This window comes from Frankliniella occidentalis, unplaced genomic scaffold, assembly GCF_000697945.3.
Source record: "Frankliniella occidentalis isolate FOCC.00 unplaced genomic scaffold, Focc_3.1 Scaffold10, whole genome shotgun sequence".
Lineage (NCBI taxonomy): Eukaryota > Metazoa > Arthropoda > Insecta > Thysanoptera > Thripidae > Frankliniella > Frankliniella occidentalis.
In genome coordinates this window covers 1,997,631-2,012,302 of record NW_026267140.1, presented here as the reverse complement: position 1 = coordinate 2,012,302, position 14,672 = coordinate 1,997,631, and the positions used below count along the sequence as shown (strand labels likewise).

Genomic DNA, 14,672 nt, shown 5'->3' with positions numbered 1-14,672 from the left:
TCATTAAGTTGTTTTCCTATCGTCGGTTTACTTTCCGTTTCTTGATAACCACCCTCCATGAATAATTCAACTTATCAACTAACAATTCGCACTCGTACTTTTTTTTTCTTTTCCTTTTTTTTCAGGAACCTGCAATTATGCAGAGGAAGCCTCTCTAATCAGAATGTCCCTGGACGCTTCGCAAAGCACACTGTTAAAAGCTCTCATTGTTTTTCTTCATACTTTTTATCCAAGACAACTTTTCGTCACCGTTTCGTGACTTGTCCATTTTGAACCCGAGATACTACTCACTTTCCGTTTCGAGTAAAAGAGACATGACACGACACAGTCACCAATAGACGCGGCACTAGTCAAGCAATTATTCTGCCTCATCAAGGCTTGATAATATTAATAAGTCTGTAGCCGCGAGAACAGCATGTACAAACTGTCCTTATCTTACGCTGCCAACAGCGGCGCGGGGAGAGGTGTGGCAGGTGTCGGGAGTTGTTATGCAGAGTGGCGCCAAGAGGTGTGGCGCTACACTAATCGACATTTCTAACCGTTAGGCCCGCAGTTTAATGTTGAAACCGCGCATTAGGCGTGGGCGCTTCTTCCTCAATCTTGGTGAGGGGAAAAATTTGCTAACGGTTAAAAGAATTTACAGAAAACATTTTACTCTTTTTTTCTGATTTTTTATTTATGTATTTTTTTCTTTTTCGAATTTGTTGTTTTTATTATCACAGTTGAGAACACTCAAGTGAAATGGTTTGAAAAACTGTGCGCTGCTGGGACTAGTTGACATGATTTTTTAGCAGCGGCTAGGATCGAGCAGGTCTGTAAGAAGATGTGCGCATCGATGTAATCCCATTTTTTTCATCCAACACATATTTTCAACATCATTAAAATTATTTACATTTATACACCGACGTATCGGATACATCAGAAGTGGTAGTCAAGTCGTTACAGACGCGCTGATCCCCATACGGAAGGCCTCACTACTGGCAGTGGCAAATCGTCGTTGGAGCGGAAAGGCTCCATAGACGATAGAGAAAAAAAAAGCAAACACAGCCTCACCATGCGGATATTTCTCTTTCTCCTACCCAGCTATAAACAGTAAGCGAACACATAACAGAAAGGCAAAACGGAGGGCGCGCGCTGAGCCGTGCCGTCCCTCGGCGGCGATTCGTCGCGTAAGGGTTCGTGCCGTCCCCAGGGCCCAGCCGGGCCGGGGCGGGGTGCAGTATGGTGATGTTCACCTTCGGGGCCAGCAGGGGCTCCGCCGGCTCCGTCACGTCGCGCACGATCGACGACTGAATTACGCGATGTTCGAGCGCAAAGTTCGCGCAAAGTTCGCGTAAAAGTGGCGTCGCGTAGCGCGGCGGATGGAGAAAGGGGAGGCAGAGAAGAGAAGGGGGAGGAGTGGGGGGAGTGAATCGAGGCCAGCCGGCGCGCCAGCCGCAGCGCAGCCGTGTGCAGACTGGACTAGCCGAGCCGTCCCGGCCCGGGGCTTGGGGCGGGATGGGGCTCAGCTGAAGGTCGATTCACTGTGACGCGAACGCGAGGTTCCATCTTCAGTTCATGACATGGTTAACACACCGGTCACAAGAACATTCAAGCCTTCATTCACTCAGTCACGCATTCATTCGGGCGCACAGCACTCTAACTCAGTCATCAGTCACTCGCTGCTTTCACAGCCGTCGACTCCTGCCAAAAGATGCGCGCGCTCTGTCGCTGGCGCCGTCGGCCGCGTCGCTGGCGGGTGCCGCGGTGGTGGCGGCGGCCGTGGCGCTCTTCTGGGGCCTGAGCGCGGGCGGGGAGCCTCCGAACTGCTTGCGGGCGGAGGGCGCGGGCGGGCGGGGCGTCGTGTTGGGCGAGCTCGCCGCGCTGCCCGACTCGGACCCGCTGAACTTGCGCTTGCTGTTGTTGTTGCTGACCGAGTAGGGGTTGGAGCTGGCCTGGGCGCGACCGTTAGATGGCTTCTTGGCTACTGGAACGAGAGGACGGCGTTAAAAATGAAAATAAAACTGACTAGGACTTGAACAGGACCGAAGCGCCGCTCGACCCGCACTCACCGATCACTGGTTCCGGGCGGGGGGTGGTGGTGGAGGTGGTGTGCAGCGCGATGATGGGGCCCTTGCCGTCGGCGGCGAGCTGACGGCGCCTCTTCAGGGCGGCGATCAGGTCCTGGTTGGAGCGGAAGGGGCGCAGCACGCCGTTCCCGACGCGCTTGCCCTTGGTGGCCTCGGTGGTCGTGGAGGAAGCGTCGCCGCCCTCGCCGCCCTCAGCGCCCTCCTCTTCGGCGTAGTCACCCTCTGCGGCCTCCTCGGCAGGAGCGGGTTGTGGTGGCTGCTGGTCAAAAGATTGTCAGCGACCGACGAAAGTGGAGGCTGCTATTGTTTAATAAAAAATTGTTACATTTAGAAAATATTGGGTTAATAACTATTCATAATAAATGAAACCAACGTGGGCCTAGAGTCCATCCAACATCCAATGTCGTCCCCCCGTCCCGAACCACTCGTGCAAGAGGCCCTTCAGATTCGATGTGATAATCTAGGCCAAGGTCACCCAACCTAGGCCCGGTAGGCCTGGTGCTTCAAAAGCCTCTTCCCCGTTCCTCTGCCCCTTCCCCGCGCCCGCGGATGGCCCAAGCGTTCGGTGGCCTTGCCGAGGCCATACGAGTCGAGTTCACTCAACTCACCGGCTGGGCAGCGGCAGCCTTGGCGGGGGCCGCGGCCTTGGCGGCTGCCGGGGGCGGCCTGGGGGCGAGCGGGTTGGGCGCCCTGCCCCGGGAGGCGGCCGGCAGCGCGGCGTGGCGGGCTGGTGCGGCGGGCTTGGCCCCGGCGGGGGCGGCGGCCTCCTGCTCCTCTTCGTATTCGGCGTACTCGTCACTGGCGTCACCGGCCGGGGCGCACTGGACGGCCAGGGCCACGCCCAAAAGGACGACAACTCTGGAACAAAAATGTACAAAAATTAACTCTTTGAGCCTTTTTGTGTGCGACTCTGTGGCTTTGAGCAGTTTAGGCATCTCGGGGCATTCCTTGCGACATCCCGGTGCAGCAGGGTTCCGACCGGGCTGGGTGGGGTCCCGGGACGCGCGCCGTGGATCGAGGTTCTGCCCGGGCTCTACCCTGCCTCTGTCGACGCTCTGTCCGGGCTCTATCTTGGATCTATACTGGACTGGCTCAGCCCTGGCCACTCAAAGGTCAACAGCCACGGGCCATACCATCTTCCGCCAGCCGAGTGTGGACAGGCAGGGGGCGACACCCTGGGGCCCTGCCCCCCACCCAGCGCCCCGAGGGAACCCAGTGACATTTTGTGAATCGGGGTCGTGAGGAAAGATCGAGGGGTCGAGGGGTCGACCACACCACGCTACGGGCTGCACGCCACTTAGCAGAATCCCCAGCGCCACACTCAAGGGCGCGCGAGTTTCCGGCGGGCCTGTAGGGGAGGGGAGGGAGGCGCTTCGACTTGATTGGGACGCTGGACAGTGCCGGCCGGGGGAGTGGTCGAGTTCTCAAGGGCAGAGCCAAAGACGGGGCGTGGCACCCAGGGCGACTTCTCGCCTCGGTGTTTCGTCGTCGGGGTGCCGGGCGGGACGGGGGACTTGTTTGTGCTCGGCGCGGCAGCGCGGCACTAGTGTCCTTGTCACCCTGCTGCCGCGGCACGACAACGTCTCACTCTTACAGGGCCGCTTACAGCGCGTGCAGCGCTGGCCGTTGTGTTCAGGCGGGCTGGCCGGCCCAAGCATGTCGCCTCATGGGCCGCCCGCCGCCCGCCCCGGCCGCCCGGCAGCCCCGTCCCGTGCTCGCCCCGTGTTGCGTGTTGCGACCGGGTCTCCTTGGGGGAATGAGGGCGGACGGGGCGGACTGGCCGGCCGGCCGGCGGGCAGGCGAGCCACGGCGGGCCAAAGAGTAAGCCGGCCGGTCCATGTCAGCGCGCCCGGCCCGGCCCGGCCCGATCGGTTCGGTTTGGGCTCGGCCGGCGGAAGGTGGACTCGCCCCGGAGCATGTGCGAGCGGGTACTCACAAACACATGTGGGTTAGTGACGCACGAGCCAACGGCCCGGAACAGTACTGCATGCTCAGGGGCTGCGGCCTCCGGGCGTGCAGGTGCCCCACGTGTGTCGCGTAGGGTTGGAATTTGAAATCCCGAGGACCGCGTCAGCCATAGCCGAAAGAAAATTAATTGGAAAATGGTGTGTGGCCCAAAGGCAAAGAGTCCGTTTAAGTCGCGGAAGTTGTGGCAAAGCGCCCCCCAACTCTTTGTTTGTCGCGGCCGGCCAACGGTGCCGCGGGCTGGACTGGCCACGTCAGTGCGCGCTCCGGTCCGGTCTGCACCACTCAGCCTCTAGACGCGTGACCGCCCCGAGTGGTCGCGACACATTCCGTCCGAGAGGGTTGGCGCGCTGCCATGCTGCGCGCCCGGCCCGGCCCGGACCCCGCGGCGAGGCCGGCTAGTCGAGCACCGCGGGCGTGGCGGCAAGGAAGCGGGCTCCAGGATGCACCCGCGCAGGAGGGTGGTGTCGTCCACGGGGGAGTTGACGAAACGCTGACGGGAACGAGCTCGGTGATCGAGCAGGAGGGGAACAGCCTGCTCATAATGTGACACAGAGAGGGGCAGCTGGGCCCTGCAGCGCTCGTCAAAATGCACTGCTGAAGACGGCATGTCGCAACCCCTCCGCCAGCCGTGGCGCGCTGGGCTGCCCCGGGTGGGCTGGCCGGCCCCTGTGGGCGGGCAGACCCGCCGCACACCCCGGCGCTGCGGGAGCGTCGTCTCCCCGCTCTCGCCTCATCGGCTCCCGCTCCTCAATCGCTCACGGCGGCGGCGCTCTCCCCGGCTCTCCCTAACGTGCCGTCGACACGAAACATTTCTTCAGCTCGCGGAGGAATAACGCGCCGCAAGACGGCAACCGATGGCAACACTGGTTGCTTTAGATCATTTTCCCCCTGTCCCCGCTCTGGTCCCCGCTGGTCCCCGCGGGGTCGCCTCGGGCAGCGCGGTGCTAAGCTTCGGGTCGGCCCGGCCCGGGTCGGGTCGTGTCGGGTTGGGGAGTTATGCAACGGGTCCGCTGCCTGCAACGCGCCGGGGCCCGGCCCCAGGCACGCCGAGAGTCCCGAGCCAAGCTTGCGCCGAGCACGGAGTCTGCCGCCGCCCGCGCCTTCGTGAGGCGAGTAGCGTCGTCCTATAGCTGGAAGCGACAATCATGACGGAGGGGGCACCAGGACACTGCCCTTTGGGGCGCTGGCCGGGAGTGGCGGGGCGCGCGGTAGAGGGGGTGGTGGAGGAGGGGGGGGAGCAAGAAGAGTAGGAGGAAGCAGGGAGGAAAGAGAATGACGACGGGAAGGTGCAGGAGAAACGTGAAAGGAAGGGAATGCGAACTGCAGGGAACCGCGGAGGATCGTAAGGCAGGTGGGTGCGGAGGGGAGGAGCGGGGAGAGGGCGCCCACATCGTGGGCGCCGACATCGTGGGCGCCTGCTGCTGTGGCTAAAAATACCTCGGTCAGCAGGGCAGGCCCGGCCACCTTATATCACTCTTCTCTCGACTCGCCACCTGAACGGGAGCGGTTATGCAATGCGGCCCGGGCCGGGCTGTGCCCTGGCGGCGGCGCGGGTGCGGCGACGAGGACTGGCGCCGGGGGTCACCGTCACCAAGCCCAGAGGGCTGTCGCACTAATGGGTCGCCGCCACTCGAAGGGAGGGAGATAGATCGAGAGGGGGGGGGGGGATAGCGAGAAGGCATGACTGAACGCTTTGCGGAATCAGTCGGCAGGACCTGGTCCTGCATTGGATGGTGTGCTACCGTCGGCTTCGTCGCGGCGAGGATATGAAAGGTGGTCTGGCCTGGTGACGGATCTCTGAACGGACCCTGGCGTTCAGGTCCCCGGCTCGCGCTCACACTCTCTCACGCACTCAAAAGCACCAACACGCGCGCCGACCCATAGGGGAGGTTAGAGACTTGGTACTCACGTCAGACTGGGTCGCATTTCGCCTTCGTTGCACTGACACTCACTCACACACACACTCACACACTAACAAACACTCGCGCACACACACACGGCCCGACTGCCACCCGGCGGACTAAACGCGGGGGCCGCTGCGCAGCCGTTTTATACCGGGGTGACGTCATCGTCTCCCTCCTGCTGGAGCTCCCCTCCTGGAGTCCCCACCAGCAGCCCCGCAGCACTCCACCCTGCCGCGCCCCACCCCGCCCCGCCCCGCACCGCCCTGCATCCAGTGCCCCCTTCCACGAGCACCTCCCCCCTCGCACCGCCCGGCTGCCGCCACCCGCGCCTCTCACCCCCACGCCGCCCTTCCCCCGACTGTCATATTAGATCTCCATCGAATGCTTTTCATGACGATTACCGGCGTTTTCTCGGCTCGGGCCTCCCGACCGCCTCGCCTGCCCAAGCTGCTGCTCCGCTCGAGGCGAAGGAGAGAGAAAACTTGGTCAAAGTCACAGCCCGACCCACTTGGGCACCGCGCGACTATCTGAGATCGTCGTCGCCATGTCTTCAAGAGCAACCAAACGGCACAACTGAAACAATGTTTGGTGTGCCCGGCGGGCGCGCGAGGCGCGGGCCTGTCACCGGCCCCGGCCAGCGGCCAGGTATTTGTCAATAACACTGCCGTAGAAACCCGTTAGCGCGGGCTCAGCAGCGGACGGGTAAAGGGGTTTCTGCGAATCACACTCTGATTCGATCGGGTGATCCGTCCAGGGTGAGTGTTGACGTGCTGTGCTGCCCCCTCAATCTGGCACGTCAGCTCTTTGTGTATCTTGGTTGAACCTGAACCAGGGGGCGCAGCAGCCGCAGCCACCCTCGGGCTTTGGAACCGCCGCTTCCAGCCTATGCCTCCGCTCGAGGGGGCACGGTGTCACCATCCTAGCAGACACAAGGCTGCCGTTCCGCCGCAGCTGGGCGTGGTGCGGCGTGGCGCTGCATTTGGAGGACTCTTCCGTCGCTGTTTGGTAACACTGTGTCAAGTCACAAGCCACTCCTGCCTACACTGACGCGACAGAGAAAGAGAGCTCCCCGGGGGGGGGGGGTAATGTGGAGTTGAATGGGAAATATGGGGGCGAAGAGCGTGACAGCGCGCCGGGCGAGGGGGGAGGCAAGGGTTACCTCGGCGCGGCGGGGCAGGGCGCGCAGGCTGGGTTCCCGATGACTCACGCGGCTTCAACCCCCGCAACCACACGCGTCTTTTTGATCTCATAATGACATGGTGCCACCAGAGCTGACCCACACCAGGCCTTCTACTTTGGCACGGTGGAGGGGAGCTGGGAGAAGCAAGAGGAAGACGTCCGGAATGTGCGCGCGGGTTGAGGGAAGGGGAAGATTTCGGACCGCAAAAACCACCACGCAGTCGCCTTCTAACGTACGTACACCACACCCGGGACAAGAGAAGAGAGGTAAAGAATATAGCGGAGCGTGAGCGTGGAGGTGTCGTGGCATGATCTCTTCGCAACCAGCCCAGGTCGCCAACATGTCGCGTCGCCACTGCGTCGCCCACCCCGAGCCCACCTCACGGCCCCGCCCATGGCTCCGGGCCACCGGCGTAACAGAGTCTCTCCCCGCCGCCCCCGCCGCGCGCCTGTGGAGAGGAGTCAGTAGGAGGGCAGCGACTTACTGTACCCGCCGCGCGACCAGCCTGCCTGTCTACGAGGACAGCATCAGCCCTACTCGGGAGTGCGGTACTTTAGGGTGCGCTGTGAAGACTCTACAGGGGCTAGCATTTCCCTCCATCCCCCCCCCCCCTTCTCGGCCAAGTCCAGGTGTGACTTTGCTGTTTCCCCCGATGCGTGTACTGCTGGTGTTTCACTGTCGCAACAGCGCGCTTTGACGTTTTGTGTCCCAACAATTATCCCCCCGAGGCCCCTGACCGGCCCGGGGCGGGGGTCGGGGAGAGCGGGGGGCTAAAGTTCCGGTCTCAGTACCGTACAAGTCTGCCGGGCGGGGCGCGCGTGCTCCGCGCTGGCGTGCAGCGGCGGTGGCCTGACATTTCCGGTCATGAATCGATGGCTTGTTTACTCCTGGCATTACATGGCGCGGTGCAGAGAGCTGTTCGGGGGCCAAGACGTGGAGCGGCTGGCGTCGGGCGGCCGGGCTGGCCGGTGGGGAGGCGCAGGAGGGCGCCCGGAGAACTCGCGCGCGGCGCCGCGACTTGCCCGCGAAGGGGGATCATCCAGAAAGTGCGCCCGTCATCCGCCGTTACGAAACTGCCGGGTTGAGTCAAGGCGAGCTATCAAGGCGCCTGATGGGTAGGCAACATCTCGGCTGCAACGCACGCGTGTACTGCGGGGTGGCCTACCCCGAGACCCACAGGCGCCGAGCTCCAGTAATAGGTGGAATCTAATGAAGAATAGGATGACTGCCCGATCTGTTTCCGAGAGTAGTGCGCCCCGCACAACCGCCTGCCCATCCTTGTCCAGTACTTCGCGTGAGCTGGTTGAGGCGCGCGGATCAAACGTGGCTCACTCGCCCGAAACACTCGGCTACTTCCAGTGTGTTGCCGTGGACGGCGCACGGCAGCTGCGCGCGCAGGAGGTTTAAACTTTGCGGGGCGCGCGACCGCCGCCGCCGCTCTCTCGCACTCTTCTTTGGGCGGTTGCGCGGTTACGCGAAGCGGATAACGACCAACGACCCTCGCGTCGGATCTCCCCCTCATTGGCGCACCTCCAGACGACCGTGTGCCGAATGACCACTTTTCGGGCCGTGTGCGTTGGATGGGCGGGTTGGTAACAATGATCGGCCGCCGGGGTTTATCGCCCATTCGATTGGATGGTCGCCACCAGGGGAAGCGCGGCGGCGGGAGGGCTCCTTCCCCTCGCCGGGTCACGCTTCCTCCAGAGCTGCGGGGATATTTTGGCTTGGAAGCCAGACAAGGTGACTCTACTTCCTGCAAAACATTATCATCAACCCGGTAAAAGGTCAGGTGTCGTCAATAATTACTGAAACAGACGCCGCCCCACTTTTCCGTGAAAAAATGAGGATAACTAATGGATGATGACTCTCCTCGCGACCTGCAAAAGAGAGTGTACGATAGTGCAGACTGATACATGACTTTATCAATCGGTGACTTATCAAAACTGTAACGGTAATCGTCAATATTTATCAACAGTAACGGGAAACTTTTAGCTACCCAGGTCGAGACAGCCGAAGCCGTACTGGGCAGACATTCTACAAGCCGAACACTAAAGATAGAGTACAAAGTACAGCTAGACGAAGACTGCGTTCGTGCGTGTGGACTGCATTGTGATGTGGTAGCCAAGACACGACTGACTGCGTGCCCCCGCTCCGCGCCGCCCCGGGCGACGGAAGCGCGCGCCGGACTGGACGCGGACGACACTCTGGACGCGTGGGCGGCCCGTCAATGGGGCTAGGTCGGTCCGGTGGCGGCAGCGGTTGTCACGGTGCGCCACCGGAAGACAAACGAAGCATTCCGCAAGCAGCACCCCGCGCGCCGTGCCGTGCCGCCCGCGCCACGCCAAGTTGCAGCTCACTGGATCTGCTCAGGAAAGCGTACAGCACGGACTGACCACAATGCGGCCGCCTCCCACGCCACGCCGCGCCCCGCCGCTGGAACACGGCCCTGCGCGTTCGGGTTAAGGGTTTCAGTTCCGACAAGAAGCGCCGTGCGGTGCGGGCGTGCTGACCCTTGCGCCGGCCGACCCCCGCCGCGTTACGAGACGCACGCTGGGCTAGTGTCGTCTACTAAGCCCCGGAGCCCCGGGCTGATCAGCCGGGCCACCCGAGGTGAGACGCGGCCGTTCGGCCCAAAGGGCGCCGAGCCTCGGTGATCTAATCAAAGGGCCCGCGGCCCGCGGCCGAGGCGGGCTGTAAACTAAACCAAACTTGTTCCAAGTCCTTCGAGGCTAACCCGTCATGCAACGTCTTGTGTTCTCTGTGTGTGTGTATGTGTGTGTGTTCCCTCCGTTTGTATTGAGTTACTACAGGGACAACGGGTACAGGATTCATTCCATTAAAACATGACGAACTGAAATAGTTCCGATGAAGCATTTTGTTTAAAAAAGTATGTACACAGACGCCTTACATGTTTCCGGCAGATTAACGTATTTTTAATCCTGTAGCATAGTTGCCGCCACGTGGGCCTCCGAATCAGTAATGAAAGGACTAATTATACACGGTAAAAATAATAAGAGTAATTGCTGCTGATTTTCTTTCCCGTGATTCCGTGCAATTTCTAAAATTTGTAACGGATTGCCGAGCACGCGGAGAAGCCGTGCTCTAATTATTGGGGTACCAAGTCTAGAAAAGGTTCTACCATAGCATTTTTTTGTGTACTTGCACGACACTGTACTCTGCGTTCTGTTCTTAGCATGAAAGAGGCAGGTTCAGGACGACCTCGTACTTTGGTTCCAAACTAAACACAGCTTTACTTACAGCAGGCCTTCAGTTCATCCATTACTGCTTCAATTCAAAAACGGGTGCCGAGTGTGCCAGAGCAGACTCTAGAATGTTGCCGCATTCCATACACGCTAGAGCCGCAGGACTACGGTGCCTAACGGCGGCGAAGGGAGTGGGCAAATCCCTCGGCAAATCCGCAACACTGGGGTTTGCTCTGAAACACCCGGTACAACACACTATGGAAAATAATTTTACTTTTCACACACCATAATATACATACTCCACACTGTAACACTCACACACTCGGGCGCGCTCACACACACTCACACACTCACCACAGGCGCGCATTTTACACAATGTAAGTTTAAAATTAGCCATATCAGAGAACTGAAAGCCAGGAGTTTATAAGATATGATTCTCTCTACATACTGTAAATGCCTGGCCACGTGGGCATTGCGGTCGTCATTCCTTCGCCCGCGCACCCATCTCCGACTACATTACAACACAATGCACGTGTCCAGCCAAGTGCAATGGCCCTTACCACCGTGACTAGCCTGTGTCCCGTGTCTGGTGGCGAGGCCGGGTGTGGCTTCGACTGTGCGAAAGATAGGCCCTTGCAAGTCTTGAGTGGACCCGCCATCTCACAGTTGCCACGGGCGGGCTTCACAATTATAAAATGAGTTTTGAGCATCCAGGTCCACAGTAGAAGTGCGCTTCAAAAAAATTATTCTAAAACGTTCTCTATGAATGAAAACAATAACTACCAACCCATGTTAAGCGGGTAATGAGACGTGTGTCTCTGACACGGGTATGGGGATGGATGTGACAGACAAAACATATACGCGACGAATTAATAGAAAACTAATTACCAATACCCTAGGGTGCTATTTTTACATTGCACATTGCAGGGCATATCACAGACATTGACTTAAACATGAGGTGCTAAGAGCGGGCTATTGAGTCATAAAAGGCTAGCCGCTTTTTTAAAAAATAATAAATAAATAGAAATGCTATCATTAGCATAGCTTTTCGATGTTACGACGACAGTTTACGCACACGCACGATAGCCATTATGTTAAATTCTTCTACTCTTCAAATTCAAAACTGTCAGAAAAATGACACCTCACTGGCATAGAACAGAAAAGCTAACAAAAATACCAACACTAACGCATTCTTTGCAAGTCCAGCCTACGCCTATGAGGTTCACGAGCTGCTGCAGTTTAACACGGGGAGCCAGCCGAAGACGTTGAGCTCGATGAGGCAGAGCATGACGATGAAGAGGAGGTAGATTCCAAAGGTGCAAATGCCCTGAGCACGGCCGAGGCGGTAGCGCGACGTCAGGAGGATGACGTTGAGGACCACGACGGCGCTCACCAGGGCCGCCAGGTCGAAGGTGAGGCCGCGGGAGAGCACAGTCCAGGGCGAGTCCGGATAGAGCAGTGAGCGCACCAGCCAGGGCGCGCCCAGGTTCATCAGCATGTTGAGCGTGTTGGCGCCCAGCCCGTTGGCGATGCCCACCGACCCGACACCTGCAGGACAGAATGGCAGCCATCAGCGTGCAGAGCGTGGGCGTGGGCCCGGTCGGGCCCGGGTCGGCCTCTGTGACGTGCAATACCTTTCCTCGACATGATGATGGCGCTCACCGCCTCGGGGGTGCTGCCTCCGGCAGCCAGCAGCGTGATGCCCATGACTGCGTCAGAGATTCCGAGCGTGTTTCCTGCGCGAAAAAAGTAAAATTAATCGATAGATGTTATCAAACAAAAAGTCGACGGTTGGTTACGCCGCATTTTGTCAAGCATTCTGCGCTCACCAATGACGGCCAGCATCCATGACACAATGTAGGCGGCCAGGGCGATCCAGACGACGCACAGGATAAAGGTTAGGATGTAGAAGCGCCGTAGTTTGGGGTTCTTGCTGTCGATGATGGTGAGGGCGAGTGCGATGCCCACAGGCCAGGACACCACGCACCATACGCGCTCAGAGGCGCGCCGCAGGCAGGCGAGGCACCCCTGCGACCCTGCGGCGTGAAGAAGGAATAACGCGTCTGCAGGAGTGTAACACCTGGGTCCGGGTTAGACTCCTGCTGCAGTGTAACACCTGGGTGACACTCCTGGTGCAGTGTAACACCTGGGCCAGACTCCTCCTGCAGGCTTCCGACAAAAAGGCGACGCACCTCACCGGCCCGGATCATAAAGCAGAGGAGTCTATGGCGGCGTGACAGGCGTCATGATACGCTGCCTTACGGCTAGGCTTCCCCCAGGGTGGGAGATGGTGTCGGTGGAAGGAGGGGAGGGGTGTGGGGAGGGGTGTGGGGCTGAGGGGCCTCGCGGTGCATTGCAAACCACAAGCAGAAAGTGAAAGGGGCCCCGGCGCGGGCCGACCGGCACCGGCGCGCCCGTACCGCTAAAATGAACAAAGATGACGAAAAGAAGAAAATAAAAAAATGTTGTAGAAGTGTCCGCATCTGCGCACCTTCGTCGGTGATGCTGAGCTGGGGCGCGAGCGCAGGGTCCCCTTTCGTCTCGGACAGGGTCGGCGCGAACGCCGCGTCCCCGGGTGCCGACTTTATCACGACGGCCACGTCCGCTGTCGAGTCCGAGCCCACCGAAGCAATCTCCTCGTCGCGCACCCCAGCGCCAGCCTTGCTCGTGGTCAGCACGACGGTGGAGTCTGAGCGCGAGATGAGCGAGCGCGCCCAGCGCGCCAGCCAGTGGTGCGAGAACATGAAGAGCATGTAGGCGAGCGAGCACATCACCATGGCCAGAGCCTCGTACCACTGCACCACGCCGTCGATGACCACGCACGTCGTGATGGCGATGGCGGACACGTACAGCAGCGAGTCCCGCACCACGGGGCCGGCCCGGATCTCGATGGGCTGCAACACGACGGGCGCGCGTGTCAATTGTGTTGCCTGCGCTCCCGGCGCTCAGAGGGGCTCGGCCGGGCGGCCAGGCCGTACGGCCCTGGGCAACACAGGCGACACTCACCGCCCGCGAGGCCAGCCCGATGAAGGAGGCGAGGCCCAGCACGTTGAAGGTAGCGCTTCCCACTGTGGTCCCCACGCCCATGGTGCTCTTGGTCAGGAAGGTGGTCACCACGTTGACGAACAGCTCGGGGGCGGAAGACGCCAGCGACATGAAGGTGGCGGCCGCGATGTCCGGTGACAGGCCCAGCTCTGAGAACATCATCGACGTTGCGGGGATCAAAACGACAACACAACTTCGCTCCTCCGTAGAGCCTCCTCCCCTCCTACGTACCTTCGCAGATGATCTCGACGGTGGGCAGGAAGTAATTCTCGCACACCATGGCAATCACGCAGAAGCCGTAGAACGCAAAAATGAAGTAAATTATGACAGCGCCTTGCCGAAGCTGCGTCTGGTCGAAGAGGCTGCCCGGGAAGAGCGCGTCTTCCGAGTTGTCCTCGCACTGGGGGGCATCCTCGGCCTTGTCCATGGCGACGCCTTCGGCGGGCGCGGCATTGCCTGGGAGAAGTGGAGAGGAAAGGACGATTAGCGTTTGGCAATGAGACAGGTTGGCAACATGCTAATCCGGTGGGTAATCCACGTACTTAAGAGCTGCAATTCGGGATCGAACGCCACCCGGTATTTGTCGCCAAGGTGGTTCAATATACAATTTCCGGCTCGTAAGTTTCGCGACATTCGCGACAACACAACACATATAGCGATTTCATAATGTCCCTGCAGCTCACCGCCAGATTTACGCGTTTTGTAAATCACAGAAAGGCCTTGAGGCCGTTCTAGGGACACTGAAAGAATCTGGATGGTTCCATTAATTAACATCTCGAAGTTTGGTAAAACGAGTAGCCTAAATGTAAAGCAACGAATCCCGATTCTTTTCCAGAGGCTCGAAATCACGTTGTGAAGTCGATGCGTGGTACATAGAATTTTCAGAAAACGGCGCGCCGGAGATCGGCTCTCACTGGGACGCAAGGATGAGCCTCATCCTCGTGGTCCATCCTCCCTCCCGGAGCCCCCGCTGCCGCTGCACTTCTCGGCCGCCAGGTCTGGCGGCCCGCTGCTAAACGAGCGGGAGGCGACGTCGCGAAGGGGAAGGAAGGTCTCGGGCCGCCACGCGCCGCCACGCCTCAACATAAACACGGCACCCCAGCCGGGTTAATTAAGACCAATAGCCACCGACTGCAACTATGTGACGGGCTTTATCTCTCTTAGCACTTGAGCGGCAACCTTCCCGATCTCGGCCCACACCCGGGCGAGGCCGGGCGTTGTGCAGCGTACCCGGCGCAAAGAGATACGGCCGGGCGGTCGCGCGGTCTTCCCCGGCAACGTGGTCCTCCCCCCCCCCTCCCTC

General features: G+C 59.8%; 2 protein-coding genes across 4 annotated transcripts in view; both read right to left on the bottom strand.

Annotated features, from left to right (window-relative positions):
- Positions 1-832: 832 nt before the first annotated feature.
- On the bottom strand, positions 833-6,056 carry LOC113209789 (skin secretory protein xP2). Of its 3 annotated transcripts, none has more exons than XM_052277474.1 (4): positions 5,947-6,056; positions 2,678-2,927; positions 2,052-2,328; positions 833-1,966 (listed from the first exon to the last, which is right to left on the bottom strand). In XM_052277474.1, the coding sequence occupies exons 1-4, from the start codon at positions 5,961-5,963 to the stop codon at positions 1,668-1,670; spliced, it is 843 nt and encodes a 280-aa protein (XP_052133434.1). In that variant the 5' UTR covers positions 5,964-6,056; the 3' UTR covers positions 833-1,667. The 3 variants fall into 3 exon arrangements, with proteins under 3 accessions (XP_052133434.1, XP_052133435.1, XP_026283264.2); XM_052277475.1 differs by having other exon boundaries at positions 833-1,963; XM_026427479.2 differs by having other exon boundaries at positions 2,052-2,325.
- Positions 6,057-9,973: 3,917 nt separating this feature from the next.
- LOC113209797 (probable sodium/potassium/calcium exchanger CG1090) overlaps positions 9,974-14,672 on the bottom strand; it is an 11,032-nt gene continuing 6,333 nt past the window's right edge. The window contains exons 2-7 of the mRNA XM_026427494.2: positions 13,601-13,825; positions 13,331-13,518; positions 12,816-13,218; positions 12,154-12,360; positions 11,959-12,060; positions 9,974-11,872 (exon numbers count right to left, since the gene is read on the bottom strand). Coding sequence (XP_026283279.2) covers positions 11,547-11,872; positions 11,959-12,060; positions 12,154-12,360; positions 12,816-13,218; positions 13,331-13,518; positions 13,601-13,825 — 1,451 coding nt within the window. The 3' untranslated portion in view covers positions 9,974-11,546. The remainder of the gene's footprint in view (positions 11,873-11,958; positions 12,061-12,153; positions 12,361-12,815; positions 13,219-13,330; positions 13,519-13,600; positions 13,826-14,672) is intronic.